Source organism: Abramis brama (assembly GCF_963993115.1).
Source record: "Abramis brama genome assembly, chromosome: 23".
Taxonomy (NCBI): Eukaryota; Metazoa; Chordata; class Actinopteri; order Cypriniformes; family Leuciscidae; genus Abramis; species Abramis brama.
Window position 1 is genome coordinate 1080992 of NC_139985.1, and position 24710 is coordinate 1105701.

At 37.9% G+C, this 24710-nt stretch overlaps 2 protein-coding genes across 5 annotated transcripts in view; one reads left to right on the forward strand and one right to left on the reverse strand.

The window, feature by feature from the left end:
• Nucleotides 1-10524, reverse strand: part of trappc10 (trafficking protein particle complex subunit 10) — a 28871-nt gene extending 18347 nt beyond the window's left edge. The window contains exons 1-6 of the mRNA XM_084101742.1: nucleotides 10357-10524; nucleotides 7585-7666; nucleotides 4098-4233; nucleotides 2690-2886; nucleotides 1236-1431; nucleotides 616-727 (exon numbers count right to left, since the gene is read on the reverse strand). Coding sequence (XP_083957868.1) covers nucleotides 616-727; nucleotides 1236-1431; nucleotides 2690-2886; nucleotides 4098-4233; nucleotides 7585-7666; nucleotides 10357-10417 — 784 coding nt within the window. The 5' untranslated portion in view covers nucleotides 10418-10524. The remainder of the gene's footprint in view (nucleotides 1-615; nucleotides 728-1235; nucleotides 1432-2689; nucleotides 2887-4097; nucleotides 4234-7584; nucleotides 7667-10356) is intronic.
• A 906-nt stretch (nucleotides 10525-11430) lies between these two features.
• On the forward strand, nucleotides 11431-23660 carry srsf11 (serine and arginine rich splicing factor 11). 4 transcript variants are annotated; one of them, XM_084101763.1, is made up of 14 exons: nucleotides 11432-11733; nucleotides 13265-13398; nucleotides 15540-15649; nucleotides 16859-16948; nucleotides 17028-17077; nucleotides 17515-17648; nucleotides 18220-18301; nucleotides 18384-18497; nucleotides 19641-19730; nucleotides 20040-20075; nucleotides 20877-20969; nucleotides 21050-21227; nucleotides 21852-21887; nucleotides 23104-23660. In XM_084101763.1, exons 1-14 carry the CDS (start codon nucleotides 11612-11614, stop codon nucleotides 23296-23298), a joined length of 1464 nt encoding a protein of 487 aa, XP_083957889.1. In that variant the 5' UTR covers nucleotides 11432-11611; the 3' UTR covers nucleotides 23299-23660. The 4 variants fall into 4 exon arrangements, with proteins under 4 accessions (XP_083957891.1, XP_083957889.1, XP_083957892.1 ...); XM_084101765.1 differs by lacking the exon at nucleotides 21852-21887 and having other exon boundaries at nucleotides 11431-11733; XM_084101764.1 differs by lacking the exon at nucleotides 20040-20075 and having other exon boundaries at nucleotides 11433-11733.
• The last annotated feature ends 1050 nt before the right edge of the window (nucleotides 23661-24710 follow it).

Below are 24710 nucleotides of genomic sequence, written 5' to 3' on the forward strand. Positions count from 1 at the left end.
TATTTATTGCAAAAAGTATTTAGAATATTTTTAAATATTTGATTCTATTTCCATCATTTTGTTTTTATTTATATCATATTATATTATATTTATATTATTTATAATTTTAGTTATAAGTTAAAATTATATATACAATTTAAACAAATGAATGAATTTAAAATGTAAAAAAATATATTTTTATCATTTTATTTCATATTTATTTTAAAAAGTATTTATTATATTTAAAAATATATTATTCTATTTCTATCATTTTATTTAAAAATATTTTTAATAAATAACAAATATTTTATAAAAAAATATAAAGTATATAAATAAAAACATACATTTAATAATCCATCATAAAACTTTCTCAGCCCTTTTTCTTTTCTGCTGTGATCAAAGATGTTTGGATCAGGTGAAAAATAATAATGACCAATAAAATTAAATTATAGCTTAACATTTCACAACATCCCTAAAATCCCAATCAAAGTCCCTCACTACATTAATTCCCATTGAATATTCTCACATACAGTAGTTAAATGTGTATAAGTTTTATCATATTGCCTTTAAAACATGAAGGTCTGTTATAAATATTAAAGCCGGGCAACAAAAGATTAATGCACAGATGACCTTTACCTCCAGCGCCGAAGTTCAGCACATACTGTGTGAAGAGAGCGTCTAGCTCGTCATACTGGACCAAAGCGTCTTCAAACTGTTGCAGCATCTCGAACACAAACGCCAGCTCCTCCTGAACACACACACACACACAGTTTCACACAGCGTGTACGAATAACAAGGTCACATGAGACACAGCCATCTTCTAACCGTACACATACTGGGAACTATATTCTCTGAAGGTGAAGCAGTTGTAACATGTAAATAGGAAAATGTTGGTGTTATTTTGTCACTTATTGGGAGCAGTATGCTAGCTGGAGCCATTCACCTCCAGTCTTTGTGCTAAGCTAGGCTAGCGGTGGGTGCGTCAGACAGAGGCACGGAGATGAGAAGGGTGTGTGTGGACTTATCTAACTCTGGGGGATACGGGGAATAAGATAAAGTCCCAAAAAGTCGGCGTGTTCCTTGCACGGATCCAATATACTGATACACGTGTGCAACACTGAAAACATCTCACGCTTGAAAAGTTATATTGAAACGCTCACAAAGGAATCGATGAGAGGCACTGAATTTTTAACTTTATAACAAGTATTGGATTCCAGAATTGGAATTGATTTTCGATTCCTCAGCCAGTCACACACCTGGACCATGAAGTAGTCGCAGAAGCTCCAGCCGGGCTCGGTGCGCTTCTCCCGCAGCGTCCTCATCTCGTCCTCGAAGCGGCCCAGGTTCCTGGTGAAGGACATGAGCAGGAGCGTGCGCAGTTTAGTGAGGAACGAACTCCACGACTCCTGAGAGCGAGACGACTCCTTCAGAGGGTCCGACAGAGCCACACACCTGACACACACACACACACATTTACTCACAGAGCAGATCAATACACACAACACTGCCTGATAATCAATCAATAACACACATATGAGATGGTTAATCACATGCTTACAGTACCATGTTTAATTAAAGGCAGTTTACATGCTTTCATTGACTGTGGTTTCATCTGATTATATGGGCGGATCTGTTTTATAATTGTATTTATATTTAATAAATATATAAATAATCATTAGTCTCTGAGATATATTTCTCTCAGTGTCTCTGAGATATATTTTTTTATGATTTTTTTACATTTCAGTGTTTTTATTATATTATTATTTCTTTAAAATTTTATTTGTGACATTTTTATTTTTCAATATTATATTTTTATAATTTTGATTATATTGAAAAATAGTGTAATATAAATATAATGAATAATGTATATAAATATATAAAATATAATAAAAAATATATTGTACTTTTATTTTTTATATCATATCTAAAAATATGATAAAATATAATAAAACATAAAAATAGCTCAGTGTGTGTATGTAATTTTATCATTTTTTAATATTTTTTTAAAAAGTTTGTTACATTGTTATTTTTATTAAATTTTTTATTCAGTGTAAATGTAAAAATATTTAAATATAACATACATATAACATAAAATATAACATACATAAACATAAAATAGTATAAAATAAAATATACCTTTATTTATATATATATATATATATATATATTTTTTTTATAATTTGATTTATATTTTTTTTATATATAATCATATACAAATATATGATAAAACATAATAAAGCATTAACAATTTTTTATATATAGATTTTTTTTAAGTTTGTTACATTGTTATTTTTATTTACTTTTTTATTTTGTTAAAATATTTTTATATATATATATATATATATATATATATATATATATATATATATATATATATATATATATATATATATATATAATACAATTATTTTTCATTTTTAATAATTTGATTTATATATTTTTTTTAAACAACAAATATATGATAAAACATAATAAAGTATAAAAATAACGAGTTTAGTTAATCAGGACGATCATTTTAAAACGCTGTGAACGACTAATGACTGATTAATTGGATTATGTGTGATTATCCGTTCCGTGTGTGAGATGTGTGTGTGTGTGTGTAGTCATGAGAAGATCATCATCATCAGCACTAACGGTGTCTCGGGTCTCAGTCCCAGCAGCTGCTGGCGGGACACTGGGATCAGGGCTATTTCAGGAGTCGGCTCTTCACCTGTCGCTCTGTTTGTTGCAGAAGTCGTTGCGGATCTTGTCCACGATGGAGGTGCGCGGGAGGATGTTGGTTTTGTTCTTCTTCTTGTTGTCACTCTCCACCACAACGATGAGCCAATCGACCGAGCCGTGGAGACGTAGGACACCCTGCCAGCGCTGCATGTCCTCCTTAACCGACGCCTTGTACACCTCGGTGTCCTGATACACACACACACACACACATACCAGTATTATACATTATTTCTGAATGTAATAACGAAACAACTTGTACTCAAATCTAAGCAAATTGTGTTTTTTCTCTCCAATTTTGACTCTGCATTATTTAATTTCCAGAATATTAGAATTTCTGGATAAAGTGTGAATCAACATTTTGTTGTTTCAAATAGAGACGACATCTACGATTCTGAACAGACAACTTAACAAAATAGCATGTAATTTACTAGAGTTTCTGACAAAATGTTAATTGCTGCAGACTATTTAATGTTTGATTATTACTTTAAAGAATTGGTTCGAGTAAATGATTCAATGACTCATTCCATAAAGAATTGTTTCATTACTGGATTAATCAGCATTTCTGAACAAATCTCTTGAGTTAATGATTCAATGACAAATATATATATAACAGTCACTTGTCGCCACCTACTGGTGTAACGATGTAACTGATACAATCTTTATCTGGAGCATCAGGTCACTTTCGAAAGGTGATTTGCAGTATTTTGATCTCTACCGTAGACATCAGTGTTTATATCCGAACTATAAACTTTTATCCCAGAACTTCACTGATCATTTCAACAAGAAAAAATAATTAAGTCCCAGGATGCTGCACTCAACGGTTACAGCTTTGAAGTCTCCCTGTGGTGAAAATCTAGCTTTTAATGTTGTTTATGTGTCTATGTGGTGTTTTTAATCTGCTTTAAGACAAACCATGTGTAAATTCATAAGTCGACTCCATTGCTGAGTATTTCCTCCTTAAAACTGCAGTGAACCAAAGACAGTCTCAAAAACACGCTTTGAAATCGCTGGTGTTTCTGACGTCACAAACTACCTTGTAACCAATCAGATCAACGTGTGATCGTCAACCAGTGGATCTCTGAGCTGAGTGAGTGAGTGGAGGCGGGGCTCATTTGCATATTCATAGAACCACACATACTAAATGAGGCAAGGGTGTCGAGTTACATTCAAGATATTTTAAGACATGAAGGCATTTTTTCAAGGAAAAAACTTTTAAATATGTCATTTTGGTGATCAAAGACGAGTTTTAAGGCATAAAGTGATTGACTACAGGGGGACTTGTTTAGCAGCAGGAATGAGGCTGTCCGACTCTGATCGTACTCTAGATAGAAGAGTGCATAGCGCACAGAATGTCATGTGGGACACAACTATGGTCTTGTTTCAGATCTGAGACTCACACAGCAGTCGGTCCAGTAGATGTGCAGGAAGGGGAACGTTAACAGCGCTTTATTTCCCTCTTTAGGAAGAAGTTCCTCCTTAAACTGGACAAAATTAGCCTCCAGGTAGATCATCTTTGGTGCTCGTCCGTAAGACCTGAGACGAGAAACACACACACACACACACACACACACACACACACACGCACACGCACACAGGTTAAATCCAGCACACACACTTGTGCTGTTCTCAACTGAAAACAACTGATTATTGACATCAGCCGAACATTATTCTAATGTGCTTTTTCCTCATGTTCATCATCTCTCTTTAGTGTGTAATGTTGGTGTTCGATCATGAAGAAGCTGCAGTTCTTCTCTATATCAGTGTCAGTGCTCCTGAACTCCTGAAACGCCTCCATTGTAGTCTTGAGTTTCTTCCAGGAACGAACACGTCACAATATTCCTCATTATAATAATTCATACGCAGAATAAAGGGGCGGGGCCTGGTTGAGTTAGTTAGTAGTGTGTTAAACTGGCGGCTATGAAAAGGGGCGGGACATTTCCCAAACACACTCGAAGCGCTCGACCAATCACAACACACTGCTCCAGCCGACCAATCAGAGCACAGTGTGCTTTTCAGAAGGAGGGGCTTCATAGAGACAGGAAGTAAACAGAGCGTTACTGACAGACTGGGAAGGGAGGAGCCGCAACAATGGAGAATATGAGGAGAATAATCAACATTCAAGCAGGAAAACCTGCTCTAGTAGAGCCTGAAGCAACATCAATACGGTGCAAAAGGGCACAATAGGTCCCCTTTAAAGGGATGGTTGATTATGATTTGACTTTTCTAACTTTAGTTAGTGTGTAATGTTGCTGTTTGAGCATAAACAACATCTGCAAAGTTACAACGCTCAAAGTTCAAAGCAAAGGGAGATATTTGCTTTTAAAGAAATCGCTTTTTAAGGACTACAACAAACGGCTGGTAGAGACTACACCACATTCCTCCCGGGTTAGTGACATCACCAACCCTAGAATTTACATAAACCCCGCCCCCTGAACACGATTTATAGATTATCAAGACAGAATATGCTAATCAATGACTAGAAGATAACTACACATCAGCTTCATAAACTCATCAACTATCCATTCAGAAATGTCCTGTTGCTTCTACATGTTGTCTCTTCTTCTCGAGTCTCTCCATCATTGTCTGACTCCGGTTTGAACATAAAAGGCTAAAAGTTTTTGAAATTTTCAGTGCGTGTCTGTGTGAGTGCAAGCTCTTGAAGCTCCGCCCCCTGTGCCGGGAGCAGCGGCTCATTTGCATTTAAAGGGACAGACACAAAATGGTGTGTTTTTGCTCACCCTCAAAAATTGACAACTTTAACATGCTATATACAAATATCTGTGGGGTATTTTGAGCTAAAACTTCACACACACACTCTGGGGAAATGAAAGACTTATTTTACATCTTGTGAAAAGGGCATTATACCACCCCTTTAATCAATCCCTTCTAAATGCATTTCTTCTGAACACAACATGAAATCAGTTGAGTCAAATGACAGATATAAAGACATATTGAGACAGTTCCAGATCTGGTTCTTTCAGGCTGACGGTCTAAACAGGAAGACCTTGACGACTGGATTTCCGTCATTCCTTCCAGTTCTGAAAGATCATGTGACAGAAATCACTTCCTTAATTCAGAGCTACACAACAGAACGGCACCTCATCACACCACAGCTGAAAGGCTTGACCTGAACAACTAAAGACATGAATCATGGGAGATCACAGCTGAGTTTCACCGCACAGCTCCGGTGGATCGGCTTTAGATGCGACATTAACGCCCTGGAGGAGGATAAAGTCTCAAGAGAAGAAAGAAAATACTCTTTTGTGACTCTCAAACAGGAAAGAAATATCTGATATCCTCTCTTCTCATCATATCTGATGTGTGAGGGCTGGTTCACACAGAGCGTGTTTTCAACGAAGCTCATGGTTCAGTTTAACAAACACATAAATTGCAAGAGCTTTTCTCCAAACCTCCAAAAAAAATGTTAAGAGGTTGGATTCAGATTCTTAAAGGGCTGGTTCGGAGTAAAATCAACCTAGGGTCCTTTGCACCATGACCTCGAGCCGAACCCCCCCCAGAAGCCTTTTTCCCCTTGGATGAACATTATTAAAGTTAGAGCTTATTTAGAGATATCAGCCGGATGGTTTAGTGCAGGCGCTAATGGATCCAAGGCTGTATCTGGTAAATTACCGCACTAATAATGCCCAGAATGGACCAAACTTCTACAGAAGCACAAACAGGTTCTGTACTCATAAAACAAGGCATTGGAAAGTTTGTAAATCAGGAGTTTATTTAAATAACACTTGCCTGATGGCTAATGCTACCGCTAACCCGGACGTCGACGTCACTTCAGGGGTTTGGGAAAAGCACGTAAAAGTCCTGGCAGAAAGCGATCATAAGGATCTAGTGTAGCCATCAGGCAAGTGTTATTTAAATAAACTCCTGATTTACAAACTTTCCAACGCCTTGTTTTATGAGTACAGAACCTGTTTGTGCTTCTGTAGAAGTTTGGTCCATTCTGGGCATTATTAGTGCGGTAATTTACCAGATACAGCCTTGGATCCATTAGCGCCTGCACTAAACCATCCGGCTGATATCTCTAAATAAGCTCTAACTTTAATAATGTTCATCCAAGGGGAAAAGGCTTCTGGGGGGTGTTTGGCTCGAGGTCATGGTGCAAAGGACCCTAGGTTGATTTTACTCTGAACCATCCCTTTAACAGTAAACTAAATAATCATCAGCAGAACTGTGCATTATGCTTTGCTTTCACACTCGCATGTTTTCTGATTAAAGTGTAACTCTCGCCAAAATGCAACCTAGGGTCTTTTTGTTAATCTACCCGAGGCAAACTTTCGTTTAAAAGCATAATTAGAATGGAAACGCCACTTTTAAGTTTGACCGTATTTTCGTTTTCGGTCAAATTGCCTTTTGAATGGGAGTGAATGGGGCACTGCTATGATAGCATCAAAATCGCTATTTTTAAAACACTAAGAAGGCTCGACACAACATGAAACTTTGCTCGAAATATCCATGAACTTTGCCTCAGACGGCCAAATCGCGGTGAAAATCGCACAGTGTGCACCCGGCTTAAGGCATGAAGATATTAACATATTATAAACAGTAACAATCATGATTTTTTTGTTGCTTTTTTTGCTGCTTGTGAAAAGCACTGTGCAAAACAATAGGATCCTCCAATCATTTAGTGCGCTTAAGCCCCGCCCCTTCAAGCTCACGCTCATTTGCATACAGGTTTGAGTGCCACGCCCACAACTCAACATCCAATCAACAACCGATGCACAGAACCAAACCCCACCTTACATTGATTCTTTCTGATAATCTGTTAAACTCGATTGTGCATCACAAGATGAAAGATCTGATGCCAATAGAGCATAACCCTATATAATAAAACATCCGCTGTGCAGTGAGAGATTATCCGTATCTCACCTCCTCCACTCCATGGGTTCTCTGGGCAGCTGTTGGGTCAGTGAGTTGTACAGGGCCGTGAACAGGTTCTGATCGCCCGCACCTGCTCAACACACACACACACACACACACACACATTACCACCTCATGTTTGTCACTTATATTTCACCGAGAAACTGCTAACAAAAATCTACAGTGCTGCATTCTTTATTTATACATGTTTGTTAATGGTCATGTATCATTTAAAGCAATTTCAAAGAAACACTGTTGATATTTGAAATCACAAAAACATACACACCCCTATAGCCCCGCCCCCAAATTCACGAACACGCTTACGCCCGTTTCACACATCCTCCGCGTGCAGTGCGTATGTGGTGCAGTGTTTTCACATGTGCTGCGTTTGCAGTGCATAACTAATCCGCGGCTGTACCACAAACACATACTTGCTATTTTTATTTCAAATCCAGAAGTTATCTGCAACTTTTATTAAAAAAAAAGTTTTGTCAGCATTGCGATTCTCTTTGTACACATATACACTCTTTAAAGGTCCCGTTCTTCGTGATCCCATGTTTCAAACTTTAGTTAGTGTGTAATGTTGTTGTTAGAGTATAAATAATATCTGTAAAATTATAAAGCTCAAAGTTCAATGCCAAGCGAGATATTTTATTTAACAGAAGTCGCCTACAGCGAACGGCCCGTTTGGACTACATCCCTCTACTTCCTTCTTTAATGACGTCACTAGAACCGTTTTTTGACTAACCTCCGCCCACAGGAATGCTCCCTCAACTCTACCGAAATTCATTTATGTACTTGCGCACTTCTTATAACTTACTGTGTTTACTCAGAAGTAAAACTGACGCTTCATCTTTTGTGTGATGTACAATAAACTTTATTAAACTCATCAGTATATGTTTGATCATCATTCGGACCTGGTCCGAAACAGCAGACTTGTAGGCTATTAATAAATAATGGATACGTACAAGCAGATGACAAATACGTTATAATAACCGTAATTAAACTACTAAACTATACCTGTTCCATCTCTATACAGCACTCTGACTCTGTAGGCATTATTGTCCGACTCGAAATGAACACCGTTACTGAGAGTTTCTGATATTATCATCATTCCGTGAGATGAAATAGTCCTGAGAGACTGAGCGCGAGCTCATGAAGCTCCGCCCCCTGGGTCGTCCAGCAGCAGCTTATTTGCATTTAAAGGGCACACACTAAAACAGCGCGTTTTTCTGAGCCCCAAAAAATGACAATTTAAACATGATGTAAAAAATGATCTGTTGGGTATTTTGAGCTGAAACTTCACATACACACTCTGGGGACATCAGAGACTTATTTTACATCTTGTGAAAAGGGGCATAATACGGGACCTTTAATGGACGTATGCACGTTTAAACACAATTTAAACAACGTAGGCTTATTATTCCATGCATTACTTCTACTTATATTAAGTTGCTCAAGCAAGTGGTCAAATATTTAACCATGTACTTATATTAAAATCGCAAACATTTTAAATTAAAACTTAAAATTGACAAAAACAGCCGACTCTCATGCCTTTTCTTTTGCATTTAAATTTTAATACAATAGATCTTGCATGTCACAAAGAACTTGTTTTTCCACCTCCACGAATGAAACGAGTGTTGATCATTATGTCGCCTTGTTGAGGTAAATTATATTTTTCTTTGCTTTACCCCGGTCTTAAAGTAAAAAGATGACTGTGAAAAAAAGTAGTATTTATTTTACATTTATGGTGAAATTACTACATTTTCAGGTCAATCTGTGTTCATTTTGACCACGAAACATGCGCTGTCACTTTAATTCAGCGTTTGCAGCACAGCAGAAATAGAGCTGCAAACGCACTGCAAACGGAGTATGTGTGAAAGGGGCGTTATGCAACATAGGCCCCTCCCTCCTAGTGAGTTGACACACCCCTTCATGCTGATTGGCTACAAGTGTGATTTGGTGCTCTGTCCAACAGCGTTTCTAAAAAAATTTAAAAAATCGCTTACTGCCCCTTTCATACAATTATGAGCATAAAAAACATTTCAGTTTCTTGAAATAAAAACAAACGTTCCCTGAAATAAAATGTAAACATTTAAAGCATTTTAATTCAGCTAGTTGTTAATTGTCTTAATTAGTTTTAGTTGATGTACTTAATTATATAAAACTGAAACAGTTTAGAGTTTAAATAAATAAATAAATTACAATTCACACACAGCAGCTGTGACTGATATTCACTTACTGAAAAGTACTGTTTCCGTATCAGGTATCAGAAGATAGTACTGTGGTATTTTGACATATAACATGATACTAAATACTTAATGTAGCTGAAATTTACAGGTAGATATTTGCCAATATAGACATATGTCATAATTATATTCATGTTTAGGAAACTCACTAGTAGGCAGCCAATGAACTGTTAGTTTGGGCTGAAAACATTAACAAATGAAACACCAGAAAATACTGTGCTAAAGTGACTGTATTTGAAGGCATCAGGACGAATGATTCTGATTTAAACCGATTCGCTAAAAACATAATTAAAACCGATTCATGAATAAGAACCGATTCAGAGGAACGATTCGTTCGGTTTGCAGCCAGGTTTCACATGCAATGTCCCGCTGAAAGCAATGTACAACTCATAATCTTTTTTTAAAATCCCTGATATTTCCAAGCTGACAGGAGGAATATTATGAATCAGATGTCAGTGTGAACCATCACAACACACCAAAACACCGCTGCAGTCGAGCTGACAGTATTATGAGGGTTATAACATCGACTCACAGGTCACTATGGGTTTGTTCTCCATCGTGTAGATGATGGGCTTCTCCTCATGGGGCTCCATGGGTTCCGTTCATCAGCATCAGAGTAATCGATCACATTCAACACCGCTGATGTATCGATGAGGCCCCTTCAGTCTCCATTTCCTATCTGCTGACACTGAGTGACGACTTCCGGCCCGCGTCACGGCCATACAGGAAGTCCACCACAAAAGACTTTTACACTAGAAAATATGAACGATGGTGATATATATATATATATATATATATATATATATATATATATATATATATATATATATATATATTTATATATATAAAATATTCCCAAAGGATTCCACCCAAAATAAGCCTGTACATTATTTATTTTTGTAAATGGTCATGTATCATTTAATATACACATCAGGTTTTTTATAGTTAGCTGAAATAAAAACTAAAGCCGTGAGAAAAACATTTTCGTTACCTGAAAGAGAATAAACGAAAGTGAAATAACGTATTTTATTATTATGTTAATTTAGTGTGACTACTAAAATAACAAAAAAAAAATATACAGGCATTAAAAAACTAATAAAAATGACAAAACGCACAAGGTTGCTAAAACTTTTATTAAACTTAAAATGAAAACGGAAAATGTATTTTAAAAAAATTCAATATAAATAAAACTATAGTAGTGATACTAACTGATACAAGAGGTTGCTTTTGTTACATGATGTAATTTATATGTCCATATTTCTTGTCAGGTGATACAAATCATACAAAGAAACAGACATGAATTTATTGTTTTAAGTTTAGAGTTTGTGTGAGGGAAAATATAACAAAGTAACCTTCATTAATTCCATGATTACAGGCCAGATTTTAGAAAACATAATAAACTGTAATGTCAAATTAAGTCAGTGTAATATATATTATTTATTTATAAATAAATATCATAATAATTTGGTTTTATTAATTTATTTTCATGTTTATTTTGTACATTTTTCTAGGGTCCCCAGGTTGAAACCCAAATGAGGACGTATTTTGAAAACCTTTATTTTGAAATCTGCCACAGAAGCCGCCATGTTCTTATGAGCGCGCGCTTCACAGGTCACGCCGCAGCACGAGCGCCATTACAGGTCCCGCAGTCATGCGCGCGTGAGGCAGAAGGCCGCGAGACGAATGATAAAGAATCCATTGAGGCGAAATCGAGTAAAATCGCGTTTCTACCGCACGGATTTAAATGTCTTTCGATTGACGTTCACCATCATCAGATCGGAGCCATAATGACGTCCAGCACCAATGTGATCCAGGTGACGAACGTGTCGCCGAGCAGCACCGCGGAGCAGATGCGAACCCTGTTCGGCTTCATCGGAACCATCGACGAGCTCAAACTCTTTCCACCAGAGTGAGTAGAAATGTGTTTCAAATCACTCCGTGTTCAATATAGAGAACGTTTTATACACGTATACGGCAGTTCGGATGTATAACAATTCCATAATGTTGTCTATTCAACCCGATTATGTGCAAAATATACATATTCATAGGCACAAAACAACCACAGTTTAGCTCAATCTATTCTCGCTAGTGTAGATAAAGCACACAAACTACAACACAAATCCATCCGTTAAGTTTAACCGGTTAAACGGGTCATCGCTTGTTCATTTGTTTGAGTAATATCGTTCGTTTATCTCCAGTTTGTCCACGTGTGAGCGTCAGCCCTCGTTATAATGATTTCTAATGATTAATATAATAAAAGCAGACGCATATTTTACAGTTTGGGTGCAGTTTTTACAGTAGTGGCGCTTTCTTGCATAAAGGAGCCGTGACGTCACGCACGTTTATCTGCGTCCGCGCGTCATTACGTAAGCACGTTTCCGCCACATTATCCTGCTTTGCTAAATGTTAGTTATAACAATGTAATGTTATATAAAAGTCGAAATTATGGCAAAAAGTTGAAATTGACATACTAAGGAGCATTTCACGCAGAGCTGCACTACTTTTCCGTTGTTTTTCAATGTAAACGCGCAAAACGGACGTGTTTTTGCGCTCAAGTCTCGCGTTTTTTGCAGTCTCGTGCATGAAATCGCGCTTTCAAGTTAAAAATAAGTTTTTGTTGTTATAACGCATTTCTAGACCTTGATCTAGACGTGTTCTGTGTGAACCAGCCCTAACTCATAATCATGAGATTTAAAATGAGAAATTATGAGTTATAATGATTATATTTTTATCTTAATGCTGTGGAAATGGGCTTCCATAGACTTGTACATGCGCACTAAATGACATGCACTGCGTTTGAAATCGCATACTGAGTAGACACTACTCTTGACCATTAAAAAAAAAGTACTTTCTGTATAGTATATGGGTAGTATGAATGAGGTGCAGACGAACTACATCCGCCGTTTTGTTAGTCACATGACCTACCAGCGTCAGTTGCGCCGCTTCACCACCATTCATAAATCCTCTCCTGTGGCCTCATGGGATAGAAAAGTGTCCATCGAGTACACACTTCAGAATCCCGCCGGAAGTAGTAAGTCATCCGGGGACGAGCAGAGAAGTATTCAGTATCGGACGCCACAACCACAGCTCATTTCTAGGCGTCGAACTACATTTCGACTCAGTAAATGTTGATTTCACTGCTCAGGCAGGCAGAATGCAGGGTTCTCCAGTAGCTAACTTCTGTTCTGTGCTTTTGTTGTTTTTCACCCATCGAAAAACATCTGGCGTCATCATATCTGCAGCGAAGGTAGGCCGCTGGTGGATCTGCTCTGAAGCCGGCAGATCTAGAACTGAGCCGGATATCTTGGATCTTTATGACATGCCGTAGATGATGATTTGCTCGAACATGATGAATATTTCTCTGCGGTGTTTGAAAAACTGCAGGAGGTGTGTGATCAAGTGTGTGTACATCTTGCAAAAGCATCTATATTTTCTTTCAGTGATTCTCCCTTGCCTGTGACTTCACGTGTATGTTTTGTAAAGTTCCACGAGCCGGAATCAGTCGGAGTTTCCCAGCATCTGACCAACACGGTCTTCGTGGACAGAGCGCTGATCGTCGTCCCCTTCGCAGAAGGTTTGTGCCGTTCATGTTCACTTTCAGACACGTGATCGATCCCTTCACAGTGTAGACGACGGCATTAGTGCAGTGAATCCCAGCGGCCGTCGCTCAAACCTCAACGTAGACGTACGTGTGATTGTACAGTGCCGTTCAAAAGTTTGCGATCGGTACGATTTATTATGTTTCTGAAAGAGTCTCTTCTGCTCAGCAAGGCTGTGTTTATTTGATTGAAAATACAAAAAACGGTAATATTGTGAAATATCGTTTCAATTTAAAATCACTGTTTGATTATACAGTAAAGTGTAATTTACTCCTGTGATCAAAGCTGAATTTTCAGTGTCACATGATCCTTCAGAAATCCTTCAGATGTGGTAATTTGATGCTTAAGAAACATTTATGATTATTATCAGTGTTGAAAACAGGATTCTTTGAATATAAAAGTTAAAATCTGCATTTAAAAAAAAAAAAAAAATCTTTTGTAATATTATAAATGTCTTTACCGTCACTTTTGATCAATTTAATTAATCCTTGATGGATAAAAGTATTGACTTTAATCAATACTTTAATCACATCACTGCAGTCTTGGTGAGCATGAGAGACTTCTTTTAAAAACATTAATAATCATACTTTTGCACGGCAGCGTATATTTCAGAAATATCAATGAGATGGTTGGGAATGAACCCCCTGAATGGCAGGAGCTCATGTTTAACTCATTGCCTTTCCCAGTTTAGTTTCATTTTTTTTGTTAAACTTTTCTCTTTGTCATTTGTGTGTGTGATTTTTATAGTGAACAAGGCAATTGCAGAGCCGGCAGATGTCTGAGTGTGACCCTGTAGACAAATAAAAGCGGCCAGCCCACGTGTTTCCCTGCTGTAAACTATAATCCTCTCTCTCTTGTGTCTCCAACTGAATTCACTCGAGTTCACAGACAAAGATCGATCGATCTAATCATGCAAAGCACAAATGTTTAGGCTCAAATCCTTGTTGGTTTCTACATTTCTGATTGAACTGCATGCTAATCAGACACGAGATAATCTACGGTAAGACGAGATGTAGCGCATTTCTGCATGAGTGTTTATGCACACATATATGCACACTATCAGGCTTTCCTGTCCGTATTATGATATTAGTCCAACCTCCCTTTTTGAGTAAGAAACAGTCTGAGAATGTTCTTTTGTTCCTCTCCACATGACTGAAAAAGGCCTGAGACGCTTTTTAACGGTCGTTTCTGTTTTTTGTTGTTGTGTTTTCCAGTTCTTTTCCCTGGTTCTGCAAGTCCTGTAAACCAGGCCCAGCAGAAAATGCCACCCAACAGTTTTGTCTTCTGCAGCTTGTCCTGTTTCTCTCTCTCTCTCTCTCTCTCATCTCTCTCTCTCTCTCTCTCTCTCTCTCGTGTGTGTGTGTAAGTGATGATTGAATTGTTTGAAGTGAGATATGAATTTCAGAGGCGCTCGCCCAATGGACTCCATGCACTCACTAGACATTCATTTGTCATTTAACTCTAGATATTTTTTTTTTTTTTTACAGTCTGTAGTTGAGTTTAAAATGGGCTTTTGCTGGAAGACGTCTTTTTTTTTATAATAATGTGTCTCAATCCAGCACACACATTCATTAGATAGACGAGTTTAGATGTGCTTGAAAAGGTAAAGGCAGTTTTAGCTCTCAAATAACCAGCAAAAGCCCCCTAAACAAATGTTATTTGCATTAGTCATGGTAAGTCACACCATCAGTGGATTAATAAACTTGTCATTTGATGCTGACACCCAAATCATAAACTCTGTTTTGTCTATCTTGATGTCTCTGTGTGCTTTATAGCGAAGCAGCCGACCTGAGTCGCTTGTTCATTATACAACTTATGAAACTTGAGAGCACATCCCAGTGGAGATCCGGCTGTGCTTGCTTACATTTGGTTCATGACTTAAAAAATCAAGTTCAGGTGATAACATCTTGGCAGTGTGTCTAGTGTCATTTCCTTTTTTGTAGTATTGTGCACTTCATGCTTTTGTTAAGGGACCTCATGTGTTAGCTTCCTCTGAAAAAGCGAGTACTGATGTCAGTGCAAATATAGACTTGGAAAAAAAAAGGGGTCTGTTTGTTTGTGTGTGTGTGGTGCGAGAGCCGTGGCGTGGTTTAACTGTGGCGTTTCTGTCCTGCAGGAGTGATTCCTGACGAGTCCAAGGCTCTGTCACTGCTCGCTCCAGCCAATGCCGTCGCAGGATTACTGCCAGGAGGCGGACTCCTCCCGACGCCCAATCCCGTCACATCTGTGAGTGTGCTCCATTTAACCATCATGGAGTGAAAGTTTATCATTTTTAATCTTGGCAATTTACACATTCACAAAAGGGGTGACCTGTACGGATCAGCTCCCCACGGTTCAGCACGCATGTGATTCGCGGATTAACTGCTAAATTTAACCATCATAAAGTGAAAGTTAATAATTTTGTTTTGTCTTGCCAATTTACACATTCAAACAATTTTAAACGCAGAAGAAGAGGCGAAAATCGGGACTCGCATGTTATCTGTAGAGAGAGAGAGAGAAAGCGCTCGAACACCACATTGATTCCTCTTTCGCGTTTAATCAACGTGTGACATCACTGGTATCACCAGTGTTTTTTTTTTTTTTTTAATTAATCGCTGATTTAAAGGCAAAAGTCAAATTTGCAATCCGCCCCCGAATTGGTGCTCATTTGAAAGTGAAACTAAAATCCGGGTGCGGCGCAAGTGTTTTTCCATAGTAATGAATGAAAACGCTCGCTCTGTTCTGCCCGTAGAAAAATGTTGCATTTTAGTTTCACTTTCAAATTAGCACCAATTCGGGGGTGGATTGCTTGAATGGGGAGTTCATTAGCCTATTATTCTTAATGAAAAAATGCGCTTTTACATTTTGCTTTGACACCAAATATTCCTCCATCTTGTCAGTCAGTTCCTCACTCGTGATAAATGGAATTGGACTCATGTTGCTGATCTGTAGTTAGAGAATGGTGTCTGTTCTCTAACTGAACTTAATAATTTTATAAAAGAATAAAAAAAATCAAGTCGACAGTAGGTGGCGGTGGGCAAGTGATGTAACCGGTGTTGCTTCTGAACAGTCAACGCCATCTATCGTAGCAAGCCTAACGCCCAATGGAAACACGTCAATTTCACAAAAACTCCCATTTAGCTTAAAGTTTACGCTCGCATGAGGAGGTTTCAGGCAATTCAAAAAAGGAATATTTCGCAAAACTGCTGTGGAAACAGTTTTTGTGTATTTACAGGTCACCTGACGTAGATGATGCGTTATGTTTAGACAGAAGACGAGATGGAGTTCTTTATTAAACTCATAAAAGACAAAAGTATTACAGGAATACTGGATTCTAAACCTCTAAATAGTTTTTATCGACATTTAGAAAAAAAACGCAAATCTGTAATGGAAACGTGTCTAATGTAACGAGACGATCGCCCTCTTTGGACTATAATGATGTTGATGTTTTGTCAGATTGGTGGTGTTTCTCTTGGCGGTCTTGGAGGGCCGAACTTGGACCCCATGGCAGCTCTTGCAATGGCGGCGCCCAACATAAACCCTCAGGTTTGACATCTTTCAGCTCCTTCAACAATAGACCAGATATGCTTCACTCTTTCACTAATCTTTGTGTTTTTCTTCTTAGACTTTGTCGGCTGAGCAGCTCATGAAGCTTATGGCATCCATAGACCCCAAGTAAGTCCATCAATATCATCTAGGGCTGTATGAAAGCAGATTTGTTTTATTCTGGATTCTTTTTCCCCCCGGTTTGACAGACAAAGATTAATGCACTAAAATGCATGTTTGAACTGATATCAGTGTCACTGTTTTGTCTTAAGATGAACACCAGTAATGTTTATAAAAGCTACTTAAATGTCTTAAGGATTAATCTAAGCCCTGTCTGTGAAACCAGTCCTATTTTTATTTATTTTAATGGTTAGATTCAATTTTAGTAATCTAAAAAGCATGTCTAAATGATTGTATTCCTGAAACGGACTACAGAATATTTTTCTCACAAATTCTTCAAGTGAAACCAAGCTCTTATTTTGGCTGGTTGTACCCTGTCATTAGACGGCTCTACTCGTCTCATTGAGGTTCAGTGTGTTCTCATCGGTACATTACTGTGATTGCAGGCTGAACCCTCTCGCCGCTGGGCTGAATCTGACCCCGGGACTGAAGGCGGACGCCTCCAATAAAGAGATCGAAGAAGCCATGAAGAGAGTGAGAGAGGCACAGTCTCTGATCTCCGCCGCAATCGAGCCTGGAAGTGAGTGGACAGACACTAGAGCAACTCTATATACAGTCAAACACACATTTACTCAGACACCTTCAACATTTCTCACATTATCACAGTTTATTCGCTATAGTTTAGAAAATGGTAATAAAATATGAGCAGAACTCAGTTGATATTTGACTGGTTTTGTCCGTCCTTCTGTTAGACTGTCTCACAGAGGAATTATGTTGAATATCTGTCAGCTGTTAAATTGAACTACACAATTAGATAATACCAGTTTAGCTCGACCAATCACCAAGCAATGCTTCATTTTGTTCAGTCTGTGTGTAAAAAGAGCATTAGCAATTAAAGAAAAAACACTTGATCAGGTCAAAGTGTCAATCATTTTTGGTGCCAAATGTCACTGGTAGTCGCTGTATGAAGAATATTTTGGGTGTAATATGTCAGTTTACTTTATTTTGCTCTCCTCACTCACATAAATGAACTATAGTGTCCTGATCACACTAGTAAAAAAAAAAGAAAAAAAAGATGTCTGAATAATTTTTGGTTCGACTGTATTTTAGTTTTAAATGAGGGCGCTGTGCTAAAGCGTTTGCTTCTTCAGGTAAAAAGGATGATAAACGTAAGCGCTCGAGATCCAGGTCCAGGTCCAGACGCAGGAGGTCCCGCTCCCGCTCCAGACACAGGTTCGTGAAGACGCTTTAATCAGCAGTTTAAGCTGATATTCATATCCAGTCCTGGGCTGATTTGAATATGTTGTGACCGTAGGCGCTCTAAGAGTCATTCTAGACGAAGGTCTCGGTCCAGGAGCAGGAGGAGGTCAAAGAGCCCGAGGAGGAGGAGGACCGATTCACGAGATCGCAGCAGACGCTCCAGGTCCAGGTGAGTTCATCATCAGGTCAAACTAGGGCTGCGTCTCAATTCGCCTACTTATACTACGCCCTAAAAGTCTACAGTTGCGGGTCTTTCATGTGGAGAGACTCCTCATATTAGGCTAATGCATAATGATGCATTTAAAAGTTAATGGCGAAACGGCTCTTTATAAAAGTCCACGTTATTACAGATGAAATATGACACTGATAACAATAAATACATTTTTTTTTCTATCAGGTTAAACTTTGATTAGTCACTCAAACCTTCATCTAAACCTCTCTCGGTCGGTCACACATCCGCCATGTTTATAACACTTTACTCGTGTTTGAAGTTACTCCTCCAAAGCGCAGTGGGTTGTGGTAATATTAGCTGTTATACACTTCGAAAATCCACCAGAAATAGATCATCCATGGACTTCTGGCACACTCTCTTCAACATACTATGCTTCGGGACACACTTATTCTAATCTCACACTGTTTAGGATGGATAGTGAGAACATTGAGACGCTGGGTATCGATTCAGATGATTCGGTTTCGATTCGCAAGCTCTCAATTCGATTTTGATTCTCGATTCAACTCAATGAATATAGATTTAATACAAATCCTACATTAATAAAAAAGAACAGTGAACATAAGTTTACAAGTGGTTAATTAATAAAAAATTAAGCCACAAAACATGAATTTTTTTGTTGGTACAATTGGGTACATTAATGGTACATTAAAACAGAACCCAACTCTATATTTCAAATGCATACAATGAATAGACAGGATTTTGATGCAAGATGAAAAACTGATGATTGGAAAAGTCAGAACAGTCGCACGCCTTGATCAAACGGGATCAGGTTATTTTATGTTCAAGATAATACACATAATATCTCACAGCATTCGCTGTAACATGAAGCCTGTGAGCAGTGGAGGAAAACTAATACTGGCTTTTGGGTGATAGAGAAATAAATATGGAAAAAATCGATTCATGGCCTTTGAGAATCGATTTTGAATCGACCACACTTTAAAAACGATTAATCGAAAAATCGATTTTTTTGCCCTGTCCGAAGTGAAACCATGTAAAATGTGCTTCTGGTTTCTCAGGGTTAGCGGTGCGATGCTAGTGGTCCATTTCCTCAAAGATGTTTGTGTTTTGTTTTTGATGTAGAGATCGGAGGAAGGAGGAAAAGATCCGAAAACGTTCAAAAACTCCACCGAAAAGCTACAGCAGCGCCAGACGGTCCCGCAGCACCAGCCGGTGAGTGTACAGCCCAACGACATTATGCTTTTTTTTTTTTTTTTTCAAATTCCGTTTTAATGGTTATTACATTTTAGTAATCAAAAACCCCCAGTTTTGATGCATCCAAATCATCTAAAATTAATGTGCATTTTCACATAGCGGGAAAAAAAAGTCCCGTTGAGTTTATTCAACCTTTTTTCACAAGTACATCTTGTGAAACTAAGGGTACGTTTACACTACAACGATGTGCTAAAAACGGAGAAGTTTTTCCTGTGCGTTTTCTGCATACAGATGATAATGTTGTCAATACGATCCCCACTCATACAGGTCCATGAAAACGACTAAAAACCGGGATCTTACAAGGTATTTAATATGCTCAATACTTAGGAAATTTAAGTCCTGGAAAACACTTGAAAACAGCCATGTGTATGAAGTACTTATTAATTATTAAAAGAAAATATATGGGAAATTTAGTGTTAATTTTATTGATTAAAAAAACAATCTTTTCACACAAAATCAAAGATGCAGTTCGTCTGATATAGTTATTTCCCATGGCTATGAGCGTGATATTGCTCGTATAAATATCCAAGTATATGATACAGCTTTTATTCTTCAGCTCAATCATAGATTCATGGGAGAAAAAAATCAGTTTCAATAAGGAAAGCAATATCTTTGTCATAGTATCCCTTCAATGGTTAGTTACCGCAGTCACTGCATCTGGTGCACTTTATCTGTTCCATTTTGTTTATTGGTTTATTTTTATCCATTTACCTTTTTTAGAATTTAAAAGATAAGATATTGTTTGATAAATGAGATCTCTGATTGTAGTGCTTGAATTTACTTTGATTTTACAGTATCTGTACGAACCCTGTATTCTGCTGCCAAGCCAGTAGATGGCGATGTCATTTGTAAAGAGATATTACACACCTATAGACTGAACACGTAACACGCATGTGCATGACGTCACCCTTTATCACAGATTTGCATTTTCGTTTAGGGTATCATTTAAAAAAAAAAAAAAAAAAAACTTGCACTTTGAAATCTGTTGTCGTGTAAATGAATGGCCAAAACGCATAAAAAGGTGTTGATAAAGTGCACCCCAAATTACTGTGGTCCACATCAGGTCAGAGCTCCTCTTGATCCAGCAAATGTTTCTCTCTCCAGCAAACGGCACAGGAGAAGTCGCAGCGTGACTCGATCACCAAAGAAGTCTCGATCTCCCAAGAGAAAACTGTCCCGCTCCCCGTCTCCTCGCAGGTAACACACACACACACACACACACACACGTCTCCTTTCTCAGACCCGCCTTAACCCCAAAAACCGCATGTTTCTCTCAGACACAAGAAAGAGAAAAAGAAGGATAAAGACCGCGAGAGAGACCGTGACCGAGACAGGAAAGACGATCGGGAAAGGACTCGTGAAAAAAGGGAACGTTCCACCAGCAAGAAGAGCAAAGACAAAGACAAGGACCGGGATCGAGACCGGAAGTCTGACAGTGAGAAGGGAGATGTGAAGGTACGATTAATGTTGGTCAGCCGTGACGTCATTCTGTTTTAGAAACGGTTTCTATTTCTGCCACGTCACGGCTTGAGCAACAAAATACAAAGTATGACCATTATAACCTCATTTACTGATTAAATGCTATATTTCATGTTAAAAGAATTGGCAACACCTTTACAATACGGATCATTAGTTGATGTGTTAATGAACATGAACTAACAATGAGCAATACATTTGGTATACTATTAATTAATTTTAGTTAATAAAAATCCAGCTGTTCATGTTAGTTCACAGTGCATTAACTAATGTTAACAAATACAACCTTTGATTTTAATAATGTATTAAGCATTTATTAATATTAATGTCAAAATGTACTAAGTATTGTTCATTCTTAGTTCATGTTAACTAATGAACCTTATTTACAAAGAATTTCATGCGTTTAATTATTTTGTGTGATATACACCTGCTCATTTCATCTGATTTGTTAAAACGGTTTCGTTTACACTTGCCCACATAAATGTGTCTCCGCAAAACGGATATAAATCCGATCTTCAATTCCCACGCTATATGCAAATTTAACGAAGTTAACGTCAGCGAAAGCAACAGATATGAGCTGTTTTTTGTTTTTTTTATCATCAGCTAAATTCAATAGGAGAGAGAGCGGCATCAGCACCGGTAAGAACATTTAGTCTCACTACTTTTAATGAAGAAGATGATTGTGTGTTAAGCGTCTGCGACTTGCTTTCTGTTTTATTAGCGGCAGTTTGCGCGTTGGCTTGCTAAATGCGTGTTGCGGTAGCGCATACATCTGGCTATAATATGTCCTATAGCCTATAACACGCTCATGTGTTTTTTTTCTAACATTTTGGGAGGAGTAAAGTTTACATATGGGGTTTCAACAACCAGATGCGTTCACACTTGTGCAGTTTCGTCTGGAACGTGTCTCAGACCTCCTCCTGATGTGGTTTGAGGGATCGGATTTAAATCCGTGTCAAAAGTGTTTGAGGGCATTTACACCTGATCTTGAAAATAAATTATAGGAAATTAGGTATTCTGTATTGAATTGTTTGTCACTCAGTATGTATTTTTAATGTTAAAATGGTGTAATATGTATGAATTCATATACTTATCCATTTTGATGCGAGGGTAGTACATTTGCATAGAAGCTCCACCCACATACTGTTCTGATTGGCTGTTTTTTTTGTCGCATTTGTTATAGACAAATTGCTTGTCGCTGGACTCTTGCCACATGGCATCTGATTAGGATGGTTAAATTTCTATTTTGTTAAAGTCCCCCTGTAGTCAATAATTGTATCCCTTAACTCATCTTTAATCACCAAAATTACATATTTAAATGTTTTTTCTTTGAGGAAAAATTTCCTCGTCTTAAAATATCTTGAATGTAACTTGACACCCTTGCCTCATTTAGTATACTCGGTTCTATGAATATGCAAATGAGCCCCGCCTCCACTCACTCAGCTCAGAGATCCACTGGTTGACGATCACACGTTGATCTGATTGGTTACAAGGTAGTTTGTGACGTCAGAAACACCAGCGATTTCAAAGCGTGTTTTTGAGACTGTCTTTGGTTCACTGCAGTTTTAAGGAGGAAATACTCAGCAATGGAGTCGACTTATGAATTTACACGTGTGTCTTAAAGCAGATTAAAAACACCACATAGATGTATAGAAGCCGGACGTATACAAACAGGGTCAGAGTTTGCAGATTATACCCAACCAAAAAATCCTCTGCATTCAATATTAAAGTGCGTTTACAGTGCAAGGCTTGTTGCTACTCTTTCCATTGTCGATTGCAATACCCGTTTCAACCACTAGCTGTCAACATTACATTCTGCACCTTTAAAACTGCTTCTGAATTCTGTATACCGCAGGTGACCAGGGATTACGATGAGGAAGAGCAGGGCTACGATAGCGAGCATGAAGAAGAGCGAGAGAGAAACTCGGACGCCGCTTCATCGCCACAGGTCAAAGAGGCTCAAGTAGACAGTGCCGATGACGCGGGTCGTGGCGAGTCGGACGGAAACAGCGAAGACCAGCGAGACGAAGACATGGACATGAGCGACTGAACCAGCCCTTTCCCACTGATCAGTGTTTGAGATGTATTGTTAAATAGAGTTTAGATGGAGGAAAGCTCGTCCTAGATCAGTCTAAAAACTTTCCCCTCTGAACTCGCTCATTCCCTTTTTGGTTTTTTAAAACTCTGCATCCTCAGAATCTGCTGTATTTACTGGTACATGCTCGTCTTAAAATGTTCTCTCCGATTTTATTGCTGTTTCTTTCGTCATGGATGATGTGGAACGGTGTTATACTGTAAATTTAGTGTAGAAAGTCGATTTCTCCCTGAAAAATACAACCATTCGCTGTGTCTGTTTGCAGTTTCTATTTAAAGCAATTACCCTGATTAAAAGTGCTTGGATAACATTGTCAAGCAGTGTTTTTTTTTCTTTTCTTCTTTTAATGATATTGCATTCGTTTTTTTATAGTTAGCCTCAGTTAGGTGGAAGGTGTTTTGTCTTTTTAAAGTTGCAGAACGTTTGTGAAACCACGTAAACTGGATTACTTTCTCTCGCAGGTCTTTCAACAGTCCAGCTGTATCTGCTGCGATGTGTTTATCTGTAGTGAACACACCGTCATCATAGACTGTAGTTTGCTAAGAAACTGATTTATCTGTACGGTTTGCAATGTTACAAAAATAAAACTTCATAAAAAAATTCCTGGCTCCCATTTTCTCCATGGCTAGGCATGTTAAGAAGAAATTATACACTCACCTTTGAGTCTGATTCCCGTTGTATCCAAAATGTTTTTGAAGGTCTTTTGTCTGCTTTCAATTTTTAAAGTCAAGAGCAACATTTTTGAGGTAATTGAATTCAAATATTCATGCGCGCGCACTCCAATCTAATGGCGCGAAATTCTGAGGTATGACTTTTCACACATTATAAAAACGTAATAACACAAGACTGGTTTAGTCTAATGCAAAAAGTTAACGCTACCTATATTTAAAAGAATTCAACAATAATAGGAGTCAAAAGTAACTTGACTCAAAGCTAACGAGTTCTATACCTTTACCTGAAAATTGCCTTCGCTTTAGCTACGAAAAATTAAAATAAGTCCTATACAATATACATAACATTCGGCACAGCAGAACCATATTAAAGTAATATTCATACTTAAGTTCTCTGAGGCGTACGAGTCGAATAATCAGCGGTCTAAACAGCATTCGTGGAATATCTTCCCGCTGAACGCCGCGATTGACCAATCAGAATCAAGTATTCTGAATATTGCCGCTGATATGTTTCTAGAACTACATCGAGAATTTTTATTGAACCACTTTTTAAATTTATTTCAATCTTCGGTTAATATTTCATCAGCTAATTTCTAAAACGACAACGTTTACTTTTAAGAACAATTACATGTGGATACTTAAAAGTGAACCAATAAAATTTTAATTGAGTAGCATTTTGACACAGTAGGCCCTACC

What these genes read in the sequence shown, in the direction of transcription:
- srsf11 (XM_084101763.1), top strand. Translation starts at nt 11,612, where the DNA reads ATGACGTCCAGCACCAATGTGATCCAGGTGACGAACGTGTCGCCGAGC. An exon ending in CTCAAACTCTTTCCACCAGA is followed by an intron (nt 11,734 to 13,264) that starts GTGAGTAGAAAT and finishes ATTTTCTTTCAG; the next exon opens with TGATTCTCCCTTGCCTGTGA. An exon ending in CGCTCCCCGTCTCCTCGCAG is followed by an intron (nt 20,970 to 21,049) that starts GTAACACACACA and finishes TGTTTCTCTCAG; the next exon opens with ACACAAGAAAGAGAAAAAGA.